This window comes from Vicia villosa, linkage group LG5 (genome assembly GCF_029867415.1).
Source record: "Vicia villosa cultivar HV-30 ecotype Madison, WI linkage group LG5, Vvil1.0, whole genome shotgun sequence".
Taxonomy (NCBI): Eukaryota; Viridiplantae; Streptophyta; class Magnoliopsida; order Fabales; family Fabaceae; genus Vicia; species Vicia villosa.
The window spans coordinates 163,427,251-163,445,343 of NC_081184.1; the positions used below are offsets into that span (position 1 = coordinate 163,427,251).

The 18,093-nt window shown below is 33.2% G+C and overlaps 1 protein-coding gene across 1 annotated transcript; it reads right to left on the minus strand.

Annotated features, from left to right (window-relative positions):
* Positions 1-8,235: 8,235 nt before the first annotated feature.
* On the minus strand, positions 8,236-17,090 carry LOC131603647 (puromycin-sensitive aminopeptidase). Its single transcript, XM_058876046.1, has 32 exons — positions 16,835-17,090; positions 16,549-16,629; positions 16,394-16,438; positions 16,094-16,231; positions 15,915-15,990; positions 15,747-15,823; positions 15,389-15,502; positions 15,182-15,256; positions 14,971-15,078; positions 14,680-14,892; positions 14,527-14,588; positions 14,353-14,380; positions 14,187-14,273; positions 14,049-14,074; positions 13,754-13,817; positions 13,521-13,601; positions 13,309-13,356; positions 13,188-13,206; positions 13,020-13,024; positions 12,903-12,914; positions 12,760-12,816; positions 12,525-12,634; positions 12,371-12,451; positions 12,073-12,256; positions 10,931-11,079; positions 10,683-10,821; positions 10,438-10,584; positions 10,240-10,321; positions 9,808-9,983; positions 9,128-9,355; positions 8,881-8,952; positions 8,236-8,754 (listed from the first exon to the last, which is right to left on the minus strand). The coding sequence occupies exons 1-32, from the start codon at positions 16,910-16,912 to the stop codon at positions 8,674-8,676; spliced, it is 2,943 nt and encodes a 980-aa protein (XP_058732029.1). The 5' UTR covers positions 16,913-17,090; the 3' UTR covers positions 8,236-8,673.
* Positions 17,091-18,093: the final 1,003 nt, after the last annotated feature.

Below are 18,093 nucleotides of genomic sequence, written 5' to 3' on the forward strand. Positions count from 1 at the left end.
GATAGGAGATTTTCATTGTAATATATTGCATTAAACAATATTATTATTCATTTTTAATATGATTTAATTCGTACTTTCTTTTATGTTTAGCCACACCAATATATATTGTCTGGATCCGCCCCTGCATATAGTGTCCGCCTGATTCGTCTTATGGCTCTTTTAAGACATTGTTTGGGTTGATTCAGTTATGAGTTGTACTCTTTTAGGACCTAACTAAACAGTTTCTAAAGCGCGGGGCTTGGGAAGGACGAAGTGATTAAACAAGATAGATGATACTCCTTTTTTGAGTGAGATTTAGGAAATCAAGTTCCTCCGTCGTTACATTAAAAGGCAAGTCCTTCAAGCAAGACTTAAAACTTTGAATCCATCGAGCGAGATTTAAAAGATGAGGTCCTATGGCGTGAAAATTTGAGTCCTTTAGATGAGACTTGAAAAGGTGAATCCCTCGAACGAGATTTGAAAAGTTGAGTCCTTCAGGCGAAACTTGAAAAAACAAGTCCCTTGGGCGAGACATGTACCTCAAACGAGACTTATAAAACTGAGTCCCTCGGACGAGAATTGTTAAGGAGAGTCCCTCAGAGATAGAATTTGAAAAGTCGAGCCCCTTAGGCGAGACTTGAAAAGTGAGGCAAGACGAGTCTCTCAAGCGAGACTTGAAAAGGCGAATCCTTTAGGCGAGACTTGAAAAGATGATTCCCTCATATGAGCTTGAAAAAGTGAGTCTTTCGTGAGAAACTTGAAAAGGCCACTCACTCTGCCGAGACTTGAAAAGAGGAGTCCTACTCGTTCAACTACTAGGCCTTTTCTCTTGTATTATCTGCATTGTTTTCTCGTTAGCGGGTTTCTTGAATTATTCACGCCTTCGATTATATTTTTATTGATTTCGTGTTATCGTCGTTCTATTATTCGTTCTTCTTAGTTATTTGTTTTTTGAGTTGGGGGAAATGACCCGTGATACTTAACTCTGAGGAACGGTGACAATTTTCAATCTTGACTCGAACGAGATAGCCTTTTAGAGCAACCTCGACTCCTCATCAAGATAATAGCCTAAAGGCGGCAACAATAGGGACCAGCAAGATAGTCTGATAAGGCGGCAAGGATCATTGATAAGGATCTAGCAAGACAACCTAATAAGGCAACAAGGATCTTGATAAAGGTCCAACAAGATAGCCTGATAAGGAGGCAAGCTCCCTGATAAGGGTACAGGGTATAGTATAACTAGCACATATGGTGCAACAACCATGCAGCACATTATGCTTGATTTCTACTCCTTTCAAAATGAGTTTAGTTAGCTCGTAACTTGATACTAGCTAGGTAATTTAACACATTTTACCTCTTTATGGGCAACTTGGTATCCTTTAACTTACTACGTAATAGTTTGGTTATTTTTAGCGTTTATGTTTTTATCAAATATGTTCATATTCTTGCATTATATAAAGCACGAACACCGCGAACATGACTCTGACACTAACACGGAGACACCTGTAATAATTTAAAAAGTTAAATAAATTAAACGTAATCGTAAATGTCGGTGTCGTGTCCGACACTGACACAAACACAATTTTTTTAAGTGTCGGTGTTAAATAGATTATGATTTACTTAATGTTCTCCTTAGTTATAAAAATCACTTGTATTCTTCAATATTTCAACACCAAAAATCAAAACAAGACAGACTAAAATTGGCAGGTAATATTCTACCCACCCTTCAAAAATTCTGTTGATGTTAGTAGAATGTGTCGCAAACAGAGTTCAAAAGAAACACATTATGTTATACGGTTTCTGGTTTCGCATAAGTTTTAGAGTGTATTTTAATAAGGTAACGTAATGTTTTGAGGGAATTTAAAATGATTTGCATTAAATTTATTGTTTGGATACAAAAGTGAAGAATGGTTAAAATGATGGAAATTTATGGAGTATTTTATTTAAGTTAAATTTAATCATTTTGAAATGATACCAAAAATCAAAGAATTTGAAATTCCTCTCATATTCCATAGAATGTATTTGTTACTATTATTTTTTCATATTTTACAAATTGATCCTCATATTTTCCAAAATTATAAAATTGACCCCAAAAATTTTTTAAAAATTGCAATTTGGTCTTTCAAATTTTTAAAAATTACAAATTGATTCCTACTTTTTAATTTTTTAATTTGATTCAAAAAATTTAAATTTTATAAAAAATAATCTCAAAAATCTAACAATGAATTATCTTAATACTCCATCAAAACAAAATAATTTAAAAATAAATAGATTTCAATAGAATAATTTAAATTGTTTTGAATTTTAAATTTTTAAAAAAATTTCAATTATCTCATTCAAACACACTTTTAGAATTTTTAACAACTTTTTACTTATATAATTGTGATTTTACCGTATCATGAAAGTAACAATAAACTTATAATGTATGTACTTGTTAACCGATCAAGGAAAAAACTAGTCTTTAAATTTAATTGGCTAAATAAATGGGAAGATAGGTGAGAGTTATATTGTGCATGTCGGCAGTTTCAACAGAAAGAGTACACATGCCTATGAGGCTTTTTAATTCAACGCAATTTTTTTAGTTCAAATACTTGATGAAATAAACAGACATTTTTTAAATTTGTATTGGCATTTTTTTTAAAAGTTTCTCCACAAGTTGGAGCATGGTATTTGTCAAACATGCTCAATTTAGTTATGAAATTGTTGTTTTGTATTTGTCAAACATGCTCAATTTAGTTGTTGAGTTTTGAGGTTGGTGTTTTTAAAAAGTCACTTAGTTCTTCTTCTTTCTGATAAAATGGGTTTCGAAACTGAGACCTTGAGAGGAGCACAACAAATAACTCATTTTTAATAAAAATAATAATAATAAATCTTGATTTAAAATAATACTATAATTTAGTACCAAAAAAATATTGAATTAAAATAAATAAAATATTATTGTTTTCAGTGTATTTTGATAGATTTTCTTTTACATAGTTTTATTACTAAAATATATCAATCTAAATCGTTTTGTTTTATTACTAAAATATTAATATAGTAATATAGGAAATAACTATTATCGAAAATAATAATATATGAAATATATATTAGTCAAGAAAATAATTATAACTATTATTATTATGTGAATTATATATTAGTCAAAAAATAATTATTATAGTAAATAATAAATAATATTAATATTTATAGGAATAATAGAAAATTTATATTTTAAGAAAATTTATATGGTTATTTATTCAAATTTGTTGAGAAATTGATAGAAATTGAAACAAATGGTATTTTCGGAGATAAAAAAAACTTTGGAGATATATATCCGAACTAAATTTTTGTAAAAAATGAAATTTGTTGCGTTGGGAGATGTACGCTCCAATGCATAAGGGTGTAGAGAGAATTGTTTTTAGATGTTAGGTTCTCTCATAAAAAAAGTTGTCAAATCAATTCACAGTAGATAATGCCCTATACTATTTTTTCAGAAAAGGGTAATGCTAACGAGTGCCCCGTGGGCACTGGTTAAGAGATTAAAAAGGTAAGTAGAACATTGTTTAATAGATTAAAAAGATAAGTTTTTTACCTAAAATATATGTATTCAATGCATTGAAATTATAAACAATTAATTTTACTAAAGAATATTATGTTTATTCAATGAATTGATCTAGAATAATTTCTTTATTTGGAATGCTTAACCAGTGTCCCTGGGGCACTCGTTAGCATGACCCTTCAGAAAATGATCTAGATATTGTCAATTGTTTCTTGAATTTCCATAAATGTTCTTAGAAAAACAATACATTGCGATAGATTTTCTATTGTCATTGCATCCTACCCAATTAGTATCTGACCTCCTAAATGTCATAATTATGCTTTAGGTATTTAGGTATTTGATTGGTGTGATTAATAATTATGGAAAGTATATAAATTGTGAATGGTGAATGATAGGAGTTAGAACTCTATTCACAATGAACTTAGATGTGTAACACTGCATAAGACCAAAATGTTTTTGCATAACTTTTCTGATACATAATACCGTTCTGGTCTATTATTTGGCCTAACAATCTTTATTTTACCATTTGTATTTTGTTCCAATTAAATTAATAAAGTTGATAATGTTTTGTCTAGTTTTATGTAAAGGTATTCTGAAGAGTGACTGGTCTTGAGGTATCAATGACACAAGCATAAAAATTACCGGAACCAATCATCATAGTATCATGCTCCCAGTGGCGGATCCAGACGTCACATATTGGTGTGGCTAAACATGAACAAAAACTATGAACTAAATTGTAAAAAAAAATAAAAAAATAATATTATTTAATACAATATATTTACAATTGAAAATTATCTACCATTTATTCTTTGAAAATTAGATAAAATAACTTCATTGTTAATTGTTACAAAAACATATCTTTCTATAAAAGTTACAAGGTTATTTAATCATTAATCACTCATTTTATTACACTACTCATTCTTCACAAATTTCACAAGGGAAAAAATTTGTTCGGCGCTTGCAGTTGCTATCGGTAAGCTTAAAGCCAATTTCAAAAACTAATAAATCATACCAGATGTGTTGCACTTATTTGTTTTCACAAATTTTTCTCAAAAATATAAAAAATCTATTAACTTATTTTGGGTCACATCAAACATTTCTAACATAATTCTTAAGTTGATGTTGAACCACGATTTCTAACACGTCTATAAAATAATTTGAATAAATTTCAACGATGTTTAATAATAATTTCATATCAAACACTTTAAGTGAATCAAATGAACCTTATTTGACAAATATATTCTCTAGATATGAAACTTAGATTAAACCGTTCATAATCAATTATTAAAAAATTCCAATACTTTATATATCTTATTGATCAATAACAGTAATGGTTAAATCTATAAAGGGATGTACCTATGATCTTTTTGTTGATTGTGTTGTATTCCTCTAAAACTATTGTATCATTAAATCAAAGGATAAGAAACCCACGTCACCACCACTACTACTTGCTTTTCCCTTAGTTTTAGATTCAACAGCCATCAATGGTTGGCTAATATTGAAATGACAATAAATAAATTAACTCAATTGATTTCATATATAAACAAGCTATATATTGTTTTTAAATAACTTAACGTTTCAACATGTACTTATATGGTTGGTCACATCTACAATTGCTTAACATCATTATTTTATATTATAGCTACAAACAGTCACGTGCTGCTACTACTTGTTTTAATATTTAGTTTGATCTATATTATGAATTCAGCCCCTCAGAACCTATCCTTTGTCCTTCTTTTTGCTCTTAAGGAAAATTCATAACCTTTCACTTTACATAGTACTACTATAAATAGAGAAAATTCTAGTGTGGCTTTAGCCACAGTAAACTACCATGTGCATCCGCCCCTGCATGCTCCTAAAGAACTTTTAAATTTGAAAAAAAATCAGTAATAGATCTTGAATCTTGTTTAAGAGAGTAAATTTTTTATTGCTATTTTGAAATTGCAAATGACTGTGAAAACATTCTTTTGAATCATTCCACGTGTCTATAACATTCTCTATGAACACTAGCGATTCGGAAACTTAATTCATAATCCATGAATGAACAAGTATGATACATATGTTTCATGCGTGCAAGCTAGAATCAAAAGGATTAGTAGGAACGGTGCCATCAATGAAATTGATCTTCACCTTACCTCCTTGAGCACGACACATATAACATGTCTAAGAATGATAAATAAAGTTGATGAGAACTAGAGTGATAGTGACAAATGAACGGCAATCACTTGGATAAACATAGAAGGAACTTGTTTGATCAAGAATTAAATCAACAGTAGCCAGGCAAGAACATGTGATGAAGAGAAACGACTAGAATGCATTGAAAAATAATCAAAAATCCAATGATGTTATGTCAATAGTGACGAAGTCTAATGTATTTCATAACTGAAAACTAAAACAAAATTGAAAATTAAGTATAGAAATGCTCACTTGACTAAATTGATCATAGCTAACTTGAATATATACACGAAATGGAAGTGTATTCTAGGTACAATGGTTACTCAAATAGAGAAGCATAGTTAAAACTGATAACAAACTAACTTCTTTAGCAATCTATACAATGTCATTACAGAAAATAAGAAATGGTTAAAGGCTAGTTAATGACATTCTTTAATTGACTTCTTAATCCACTTTTGCATTCTTTAACAGTTTGTTTATTTTTTTCTATTACTTGCTTCCTTTAGAGAAGATTGAAAAAATGATAAACTTCTTTTAGTATGGTAATAAGGGAAATATTAGTGCTTATGCTCTGAATGTTGGGTTAACAGAATGCTTTAAGGTACAATTTTAGGAGGATTTAAAAGAGATTGAAAAAATGATAAAGTTCTTTTAGTATGTTACTAGTGCTTATGCACTGCAGAATAGGTTTTGGGAGGATTTAGAAGTCCTACGTTAGGATATACTCCAAGGAGAGAAGTTTTTTCTTGGAGGGGGTTTAAATGGTCATGTAGGAAGCGTAGCAAGAGGTTTTGCGAGCATGCGTGGGGGTATGGTCTAGGGGAAATAAATGTGGAGGGTAAATTCATCTTCGAGTTTTCGTCTGTTTTGGATTTTACTATACCAATAAATTCATCTTCGAGTTTTCGTCTGCTTTGGATTTTACTATACCAAATATCTGATTTAGAAAAAGAGGTGAGCATCTTATCACATATAAAAGAGGGTGACATGTTTTCAGATAGATTTCTTTCTTATTAGGAAGTCGGATAGAAAGATTTGCTTGGATTGTAAAGTTATTTCGGGAGCAAGTAAGTTTTCTACACTTACTCTTGGAGTAAATATATCCCTCCTCATACGTGAAATTGTGATTAATTTGTAGGGTAAAGAGAGAATAGTCTGTAACTTTGTTGAAGTAATAAAGAAGTCAATTTCTCATACCATTTTCTGCTAGCCTGCTTGAAGCCATATAAGCTTTTAAGTAACTTGTATACTTAGTTAGGTTTAGTATATATATGACACCTTTAGATATGGCCATGTAGATATCTTGTTGCAATTCTCCATAGAAAAATGCATTTTTAACATCTAACTAAGTAATGCAAGTTTCGGTTATTGATTGAGGCAATTGCAATTTGCAAGAAGAACTCTTGTAGGTTGACAACTTTGCAATAGGTGATAATGTGTCAAAGAAATCTAATTCATCTACTTGGTAGTAACCTTTAAAAACTAATCTGGCTTTCTACCTCTCAATTGTACTATCAATCTTATGTTTGACCTTATAAACCCATTTGCTACCAATAGATTTGACATAAGGTGGCAGATCAACAAACCTCCAGGTGCCATTTTTAGCAAGTGTGTCTAGTTCACAATTCATAGCCATTAAACAATGCTCATACTTACATGCTTCATCATGTGATTTAGGTTCGATGCTGTGTCATATATGCAGTGTATTCCCAATGTGTTTGTGATAAATGTGTCAAAAGAATGATAAGAATTGATAGGATAAAACATACATGAGGAGTTTGTGTATACTGAATTAGTTGAAATATTGCACATATAAAATCTGAAAGGTAGGAATGTGTATGTTTGAATTTGATAATTACAAAAGTTATTATTGAGAACAATGAGAAAAATGATGAGTAAAGAATCTTGTAATTCCTACCAGCACTTTTCATGGCTTCAAAAAAATAGCACTTGACTCCATGTGAGTTGGAATGGGGAAGTAGAGTTTTAATTCCTCAGGAAGAACTTTCAAATTTGAAAAGAAAATCTGTCATAGATCTTGTTTAAGAAAGTAAATTTCTTAGTGTAGTTCTGAAATTCGAATGAGATGATCATTTTGTAAAAAAATCGTTCTTTCAAATCATTCCACGCATCTACAATATTGTCCATGAACACTAGGGATTCAAACATTGAATTCTTAATTCATGAATGAACAAACATGTTACATCTACTCCATATTCCATGAGCGCAAGTTGGGATCAAAAGGATTAGTAGGAACATCACTGGTGCCATCAATAAAATTGAAATCGATGAGAACTAGTGTAAGTGAACATGTCCAAGAATGATAATTGAAGTCGATAAGAACTAGAGTGTAATTTACAGATGAAGGTTCTTCGCTCGAATGAACATAGAAGGTTAGAACGCGTCATAGAAGGGTCAAAAAGCTGATGATACCATGAAGTATATAAATGCTCACTTGACTTAATTGATCATAGCTAACATGAATATATGGGAGTGCATTCTAAGTACCATGGTTACTAATGTAGATGAGCATAACTAACGACTAGTTGATGGCATTCTTCAATTGACTTCTTTATCATTTATTGTGTATCCATTACGCAGTTCAAATATAAGTTTCGATAGTCATTGATTAAATATAAATACTTTGCTAATGAAATGACCAATAAGATAGCAGAGTTATCACAATCTGAGTTATCACAATCTAACTTTCGTTATAATGTTGAGCCTGGGGAATCAAATAAGATAAACTTCGAGCCTGGGGAATCAAATAAAGATAAACTTCTGTTCTCCGCCTTATTGCATAAATAGAGCATACATCCTTGGAAGATCGATATGAAATCGGGTAAAGGAAACCGCCCCAAATTGAGAGATGCTGCATGTGTAAGGGCTACCAGTATAGCCAGAAACAATTATTTTGGCTAAAAATACGCCATAACAGTTTAAAAGACAGCTTTGTAGTTTTCCTTACCAACCCCATTGGCACTTTAAGCAGCTAAGCTTTTCGAAGCAATTTCAAACACATTCTCTGATAGGCCATTAGTAGACATGATCTTCTCCAACTGGGCCTGTAACAACACAACACAATTATTTTTAAAAGTCACGACAGCCGGAGGTAAGATTGTTATTATGCGAACTAGTAACGCAATTTACAAAATAACAGCTAATGTGGCAAAAAATAATAACTGTATTACCTTTGCAAGTTTTTGTCTGGTCTCATCATAACGCTTCCATCTTGAGAAGGCAGACACCATTCTTGAGGCCACCTACATTAGACAAAATCAAATTCAAAAATTACTATGCAAAGACCATGTAACTGACAACAATACTGTCGTGAACCAATCATCTCAAAAAACCTCAAGTCATTAGGCAACAGCAGTGATTTTATCTAACATGTTCGTAAAAGAACCCATAATTTAAAGAAAGGTAATATGAACAGACCTGAGGATTTATTTTGTCAAGTTGCAGCACAATATCTCCCAAAAACTCATAGCCAGACCCATCCTTTGCATGAAAATTCACAGGGGACCCGCAGAAACCTCCAATGAGAGAGTATACTTTGTTGGGATTGCGCAAGTCAAATGCTGGGTGGCTTAACAGTTTCCGCACATTCTCAACATTACCAGGAATGTCAGACACAGCTTGAAGAGCAAACCATTTGTTCACAACCTGGAAAGGAAGGTCAAGTATAAACTAGCAATCCAAAATAATTCACAATTTAATAGCATAAACCAAATCACTTTTACAATAAAAAACTGAGCTGTCCATATTTGGATGAGACAAGTACAACAAGAGATTGCATTAGCAGTCAACCAGCCAAAATATGAAAGAACGTTTTGAAAAGCTAGGTTAGGTGGCAAAAGGACGGTGTTCATCCTAGATAATGCATCAAAAAGGAGAGCTTCTCTTCATATTCATGGTAATGTGTAAGAAGGAAAGGTGCCTTGGTGCTCTTCATGGATAATAGTTACGGTTTATAGCATGGATATGTTGTTAAGGAATAGAAGAAAAAAAACATGCCCAACAACCACCCCCACGAAATTGGCCAAAAAGATCAAACTGTCACATTCCTAACAACAAATCAAAACTAGTTTTTTTTTAACATAGAGATAGAGATTTACCAAGTAATCATTCTGCCACTTCTCATAAAAGTCAGCAAGAACATCATCGCGATTTTTACCAGGGTTCTGGGCTATGGAAGCCAATGCTGCAAACTGCTCAGTCATATTTGTAGCAGTTTTGTATTCTTGAAGAGCAAGGTTGGTGAATTCTTGTTCCTCAAGGGATGCAAGATAAGCTGCCAATCACGCAGACAAAAATTAAAGAGATGACTTGCTACCAATTTGAATGAAAATTTATCTTCTATGTAAAATAGTTACAATAAAAATATAAAACACGTCTATTTATTATTAGTATTACAATCATCGATAAGGATTTGAATTAGCAAGGTATATCAATTAGCATGTATTGTATTTATTCTACAGGTTATGCATAGGTGAGTGTGGTCTGATTTATACACAAATTACAAACTATACAAAAACAAAAATGTATACCAAGAGCAACATTCTTCAAAGCTCGTCTAGACATGTTTGAATGATCAAACACATATTCTCTGGAGTTCTTATTATTTTCTACCTGCAAAAAGGTAAACAATAATATGCATTAAGAAATAAGGAAGAGATTCATATGAGGAAGACTAAAAGGAGTTTCTTTTAATAACCCCGGACAGCTTCAGATGAAAAAATGCATACAGTGCTAAGGAACTCTGATTTCAGTTCACTAGCAAGCTGCTTCCTGATGAAAGACCGAACAGTATGAACAGCATCAGGGTCTGCAACTTCCATCAAGTCCATTATTTCTCCCTCACCAGGCAGAGTTATTGCCTTGGCCACAAATTCCTAGATAATAAAAGCGCATAATGTTCAATCAATGCAATCATATGATATAAATCCCACAAGAAAAAACTGAAAAACGTAAAACAGGTTTCAAAGCATACTTTGTCCAGACTTGAGTCGGTTAGTATACGCTTGAACCCACCAACAAAATTGGAATTTAAAACCAATGGTTTATTATTTTGGAAATCATCCACCAAGCTGAGCATCAACTTTCGTGCCAAAATTTGTCCAGCCTCCCATCTAAGTCATTTAAACAAGGCAGAAAAAGAATTTCCATTATGTTATCAAATAAAAAAGAGCAAAATGCTTCTGTAAAAAGAACAAAAATGCAACTTTGAAGAAAACAAACCGGTTGAATTCATCAGAATCGTTGGCTAATAGGAAAAACAGGTCGTCATCAGTAAGATCAGATTGAAGACGGATAGGTGCACTGTATCCCCTTAACAAAGATGGAACAGGCCTCTCAAAGATATCAGTGAATACAAACTCTTCTTCTTTCTGCAGTAGATACAAACAAACTTGTCATTCAAATGAATGATGAAAATTTCCACCATGAACAGCATCTAATAACATTTCAACATAATAGCTGTCATATTTGAGAATATTAGGAAGATAAAAAAGATAATTCATTTCTTTCAGCAACTCTGACAAGTGAAGGGACATGCAACATGGTTTTAAAATCTTGCATTCATTTTTTTCACTTCAAATTATATTTCATAAGATGAGAAAAACATAGGTATTGGGAGAAAGGAGAAAAAATTAGTAAATTAGAAAGAATGTATTATGAGAGGAGTTTACAATTTGAGGAGGATGGATGTAGGTGTTTGGAGTAATTGACTGATATGACTCTACAACATCAACAACAACAACAACCAAGTCTTATCCCACTAAGTGAGATCGGCTACATGGATCAAGTTCCACCATAATGTTCTATCCAATATGACTCTCTTTTGGAAAAATTTGTTAGCATGGGAACAGTTCAATAGCATATGTGACAAGGGACAAATTTTGGAAAACTAATATATTAAGAAAAAATTATTAACTGATAATATAGTATTAGAATTTTTTTAAATTTGGAAGGTTCATCAATGTCTACACGGAACAGAAAGCTTCTGTTGTTGGAAAGTATAACCCTCATCTCCATAGACATCCCATATTAAAAAGGTAGGGGGTAAGATCAATTCTTGAGGAGAACAAAGATATAGCCACAGAATAGCAGAGTCTTTCTGATTCAAAAAAATTAGTTAAGGATGAGAAGGCAGGAAACCAGTCTGAACAGAACTAACTGAACCTAAATACTCAGAAATTTAAATATTAACCTATTAAAGAAAGGCAGTATTAAGAACAATGCATATAAGGTTAACATCGAAGAAAGCGAAACATTTAAATGCATCTAAAAGCTGGGGCCTTGGTTGACATTAAAGGTACAATTAAGAGACCTGCTTAAAACATGAGTTAGAAATTCATATTAAAAGAAAAGTTCCAAACCACCTTAGTGACTCTAAGTACTGTAGTGGAGACTGATTGGTCATTGCTTGAAACGGATTGCAAAGCTCCGTTATGATAAATAGAGGTAAGAGGAATGTCCTTGCCAGTTGAATCAAGCAAACCTACTGCAATAGGAATCAATGTGGGTTCCTTAACTGACTGCCCTGGAGTTGGTGGTATCTCTTGACTGCAGAAGTGTCCCCATCAAACATATTATCAGAGATAAATAACCAAAAATAGAAGTCAAAATTTAATTACCGATAACTCAATCAGAAAAAATGAAAAGTTGAAGTCTGTATACCTAATCTTCAAGGAAAATGTATGTCCTTCTGCATTATAAGAAGTATTGACTTTAACAATAGGAGTCCCAGCCTGAGAGTACCTGTACATTTTCCGATCAGTCAGAGTATGAAATTAGCATAATAATGCTGGAAAAGAAAACCCAAAATACAAACCACGATAAGAAATTGGCAAAATCTGCATCATTTGCATCCCGCATGGCAGCATAAAAATCTTCACATGTTACAGCTTGCCCATCATGTCTCTTAAAATATAGATCCATGCCCTGAAATACAGAGAATCTGTGAGAGTTGAATTCTAAAATGAAGTACAAGATTGATAGCATAGAATCATGACATTGCAAGTAAGAGAATTATCATAGGCATTGGATGGATAAACAAGCATTCTTACCTTTCGGAACCCTTGACTTCCCAATAAGGTTTTGTACATTCGAACAACTTCAGCCCCCTGATGCATAGGATCATAAGAACAAACTGTCCAAGAAAACTAATGGACGTGGAGGGAGATTAAAATTTTAGAAGGAAATATCACACCTTTTCATAGACCTGCAAAAGAAAAGAAAATATGATTATGAACAATTCTATATCTTGATGAGAGAAACTGGAGCAAACTGATCAAAATCTGAAGAGAGAAAAAACACATGAACATACCGTGACTGTATTTTGACATTGAAGACAGAGCCAAATCAGATATTAATTGAGAAGGTTGTCAAGATAGTAGATAAGTTAGCAATAACAGAACAAGAAATCATCATACAGGAGTAAAATTTCAAATATGATATTGACTCAATCTGAAATTCTAAAAATAAAGCAGCTTGCCTGTGTAGAAATTGTCCATCTGTCAAGAAAGAAAAATATATATAAATACAAACTTATAAAGCATCAGGGGGTTAAGGGAGAGTTTTGGAGACAAATGGATGAGAGTGACGGAAATTCTAACCTTGATGTAAGAGTGTGGCCGCACCGGATGGGCCATGGGACCTGCATCCTGGAAAATGAATATAAAAGTATAAGAATTCTAGTTAAAAAGGACAGTAAAAGATGAATAATAATGACAGTACCAGTTATAAATAACATTGGGACAGAAAATCCTCCAATACAGAATTTGAACAAAGGAATAATCAGAAATGGAAAATGAAAAGGATATGTAACCTGTGGAAACTGGTAATTCCGGAGTTTTGAAACATCACCAATCCGCTTTACAGTACGACTTCCCATGTCAGATGAGAATTCCTGCCAATAATTGAGGCAGCGCATTATTATATTAAAATACTCAAAAAAAGAAATGTAATGTTGGGGGAATCTTGGACAGTGGGAGAAAGCCTGATCCAGCAATACCATGATGTCCCAATTGAAACATAGAAACTGAGTACAGGAGACAGTACCTGATCACGAAAAACAGTGAGACCTTCCTTCAGACTAAGTTGGAACCAGTCGCGACATGTCACTCTGATATCATTATTAAATAAAAATATTTAATTACGTGTGAAAATGGAAAGATATAAAAATACAAATTACAAATGCACTGCATGAGCTCAAATTCAAATGTCAAATATTTTCATGTGGAAAAGTCAGGTTTCTGATATCTCAAATATAAATCCATAAATAGAAGCGAGTAGGAAAAAACATTAGAGAATGATTTGAATGATACTAAGATAGCAAGATCATAAGAAGCGTCACCTGTTGCCAGTCCAATTGTGGAAATACTGCATATTAGATAAGAAATAAGCTTTAGTTGCAATTAACAAATGCCAAGGAAGTTGAGTTATTCAAAAACTAAAGATCCCACACATTTGCTGATATGTGGTAGTTACAAACCTCGTGGCCAATAACTCCCAATATTGCAGCATAATCTGCATCTGAAGCAGTCTCTGGAGATGCCAATACAAGCTTGGAATTGAAAATCTACAAATAAGCCAAGGGAAGTATAAATGTCAGAGTTAAGACAAACAACCCGCCAAAACAATATGACAAGGAGACTTACATTCAAGCTTTTGTTTTCCATGGCCCCCCTGATCATTACAAAAACAAGAAAACAATATTACTTTCTGCAACCTAATCTCGTCATGATATATCATCTAATAAAATGTACGATGGCGCAATACATGTAAGGTTACATGACAGAAAAATCGCAAACAAAAAGGTAGACAGAAATTACATGTTAAAATCTGGTACAGCAACAATATTGAAGAGGTCTAGGTCATATTCAAGTCCAAAAACCTGTTTGTAAAGCATATGACAACAGAAAAATTCTTCAGAATCTGAAACTGTGTAGTTGCTATCTAAAAGTAAAAACCAAATAATAACTGACATCTTCGTCCCACTTCATAGCTGCTTTCAGAGAATACATAGCATGAGCAGTCTTAGGCACGTCATCTGCAGGCGTCCAGATCCTAAGTGACACCTTCCTACCTGAGCGGGTAATAAATGTGTCATCTCTGCTCTCCAGTTGCCCAGCAACCAAAGCAAACAGATAACAAGGCTTCTTGAAGGGGTCCTCCCAAATAGCATAATGTTTACCACCCTGCAGCAAGGCATAGTTAATGTCTATAAATAGTGAACTAACCACCGAGGAAGCCTGTGCAATGTAACAAAAAACCACCTCCAAGTCACCCTGTCCAACCAGGTTTCCATTAGACAACAATACTGGATACAGTGATTTGTCTCCCTCAATGCGAACTGTATACTTTGCCATTATATCCGGCCGATCCTGTTAGATGATAGGTTATTAGGATACCTTAATTTGATGTGGAAATTAATTTTAAAATGTAAGGATCTGATCATCATCATATTAACTCTTCTGAGACGCCAACCTGATAATATGTAATTTTACGGAAGCCTTCTGCCTCACATTGAGTACAAAAATTCCCAGATGACTTGTAAAGCCCCTGTAGGAAATCAAATTCATAGTAAGTAAGCACATCCGCCATCTCCTCTCTTCAAACTTTGAATTGGAGCAATGCAGAAAATAAGAAGCAATACATACAAAGAAGACAACGCTCAAGCAGAATTTTATTTACCTCTAGTGATGTGTTTTTCTGTGGGAGAATCTCAGTAACGATTTCAAGATCATATTTACCACTAGGAGGTGACTGGATTGTTAGATGACGTGAATCCACACGATAATCTTCCTCCTGTGGATAAACATAAGATAATATATTAATCTTTAAAATAAATCTATACAACCCTCCAATCCCTCATGATTGCTATTCGTATAGTGTTTCTGAAGTGAACAATGTCTAACATTTCAGCAGGCAAAGAAATCGGGAAATAAAAAGTGAACATCCTTGCTTGATAAACTAGCAAGACGACGAAGAAATTCCATCAGTGGTTATGTTGGCAAAGCGGGTAGTGCCCAGCTCAAAAATATATGCATACCTTCAAGGCCTTGCCATTAATCTTAACCGACACTAAAGACATGTCTTGTCCATCCAAAACCAGTGGGGGAGCAGAACCTGTTTCATAACAAAGGGTGATTAATGCTGCATATATTTTCTGCTGATCGGAAAAAATTACAAAGCCAAGAATGGAACCATAAAAGTTTACCTTCAGTGCGAGGAAAAACAGCAATCTTAGAACTAACTATTGTCTTCTCCTCTCCCAATGAAAACTTCAGATCCACCTGGAATAGTTACATGCAGCACAAGAAAAGAAATGAAAAAAATTTAAATTAGCAACAGTGTGAATGAAACATAATCTAAAAAAAAAAACTCATATAAACCTACAGTTTCAAAGTAGTAATCAGGCTTTTTGTAATCCTTCAAGAATATTTCTGTTGGCGCCGCCATTTTCGGCTCTTCTTGCTTGGCTAAATCCTCGGTAGCAACCGAACAAATTAACTTCCTACTTGCTTTCTTAACAGCCTGATAAATAATACAAGAACATAAATAACCAACTAATTAAACATGAAAACTTTACAAAATCACAAAGTCCAAACGAGGCTATCGACATAAAGCAGAGTATAATATCTTTGAACACACAGCTACATAAACAAGAAACATTAAAGTTCCAGCACAAAAACTTACTGGTACAGAAGAATAAAACTGGCAACAATTCTTTCGGAGAATGACCTGCGAATATCATTATCATACCAATCAATCAACCAATCAGTTCAGTAAACTGAGTAAAGTCATGAAACAAAAATTTTAAGTTTTAATATAAGAAATGAATATAAAAAAACCTCTGATGAAAGGAAATGCCTATATCGGACACTACTTTTCGAGATTTTCTGAAAATAATTACCGCCGCAATTAAACTGAATCTGCAGAAATGAAGTAACCAATCATCAAATTCCATAATTTGAAAAGCAATAAAACTATACAAATGACTTAAGCAACAGTTCATAAAAGCTAAGAAACTTGTAAACACTTCATTTCATCACTGTTTTGAATCTTTTGATGATATAAAACAGAATCAGAGAAATTAAGGAGTGAAGAAATGGATGCATGGACAAAACAATCACACACAGGAGCAGGTGCGATCAAACCCAGTAGACTCTTCCTGGAAAAAGCGAAAGTCTTCGATGGCAGAACCAAACGTGCCATTAGTGACGAAAACCTAATTGGGATTTCCAGAAAAAAAGAAAGGAACTTTGAAAAACCCTAGATCAGTTAACGGCAGAGAATCCTGAGTCTTATAAGTGGATTTAAGGATAAGTGGGGTAAAAATCGATTATGGACGTAAAAATTCAAAGGAAAATATTGGATAATTATAAACCTGATGCATTTATATTGTGTGGGGAAAATAAATAAATAAAAATAAATAAAATCGGTGAACACTGGAGAAGGAGTGTTTGAGCTTCACCTGGTTCAACGATGAAGTGCGGCGAACGGAGAAAGTGATTGTAGGGATGGATGAAACAAGAATGGAATATATAGAGAGAGATTAGAACATTGGGTCCATGATCATTTATTTTCTTGATTTTAAGGTTTTTTTTTTTGTATAAAAAGTTTTTTAATGCAAAAACATGTTTTCTTGTAAATCTACAATATAAGAAAGTTTAATGTTCTACCAAATACTATTATGCCCCTCTTGCTCCACGTGGATGCCTTATGGTTTCAGCATTCAATTTGTTGTCTTCTCATTGCTTTTCTCAATGTTTTTGTTTCAATTGTTTCCAAAATCTAATAAAAGTTAAATAAATATAATTTCAATTGGTCTTGTCATAACCCAAACCATCACTTTTGCTTCTCAAATGGTTTTTACTCATTTCAATTCTCTCATTTCGATAACCACTTCTTTTCTCTACTCTGTCATTCCATTTCTCTCTCTTCATCTTCAACACTCAACCTGTCTTTCTCTCTCTCACGTCCTTTTCCACTATCTCATTCTCTGTTTTTTTTTCTCTATCTCTTTGTGTGCCCTATTCTTCTTCCTCTTCCTCACCTTTCCCCTTCTTCCTCTTTCTCAACCTTCCTCTTCTTCTTCGTCTTCCTCAACCTTTATTATGTAACAACATCATCACCACATCTTCTTCTCTCTTTTGGTTTTTTTTTATATCTTCTGATTTAGTGTGTGTCAATTTCAGGTACGGTAGATTCTTAAGATTAAGCCTGGATCGAGTTATCTACAATATAAGAAAGTTTAATGTTCTACCAAATACTATTATGCCCCTCTTGCTCCACGTGGATGCCTTATGGTTTCAGCATTCAATTTGTTGTCTTCTCATTGCTTTTCTCAATGTTTTTGTTTCAATTGTTTCCAAAATCTAATAAAAGTTAAATAA

Coding starts and splice junctions, on each gene's coding strand:
- LOC131603647 (XM_058876046.1), bottom strand. CDS start 16,912: ATGGCACGTTTGGTTCTGCCATCGAAGACTTTCGCTTTTTCCAGGAAG. Junction 15,991..16,093: donor CTGATTACTACTTTGAAACT/GTAGGTTTATAT, acceptor TAACTATTCCAG/GTGGATCTGAAGTTTTCATT. Junction 8,953..9,127: donor TTGACAAAATAAATCCTCAG/GTCTGTTCATAT, acceptor TGTCTAATGTAG/GTGGCCTCAAGAATGGTGTC.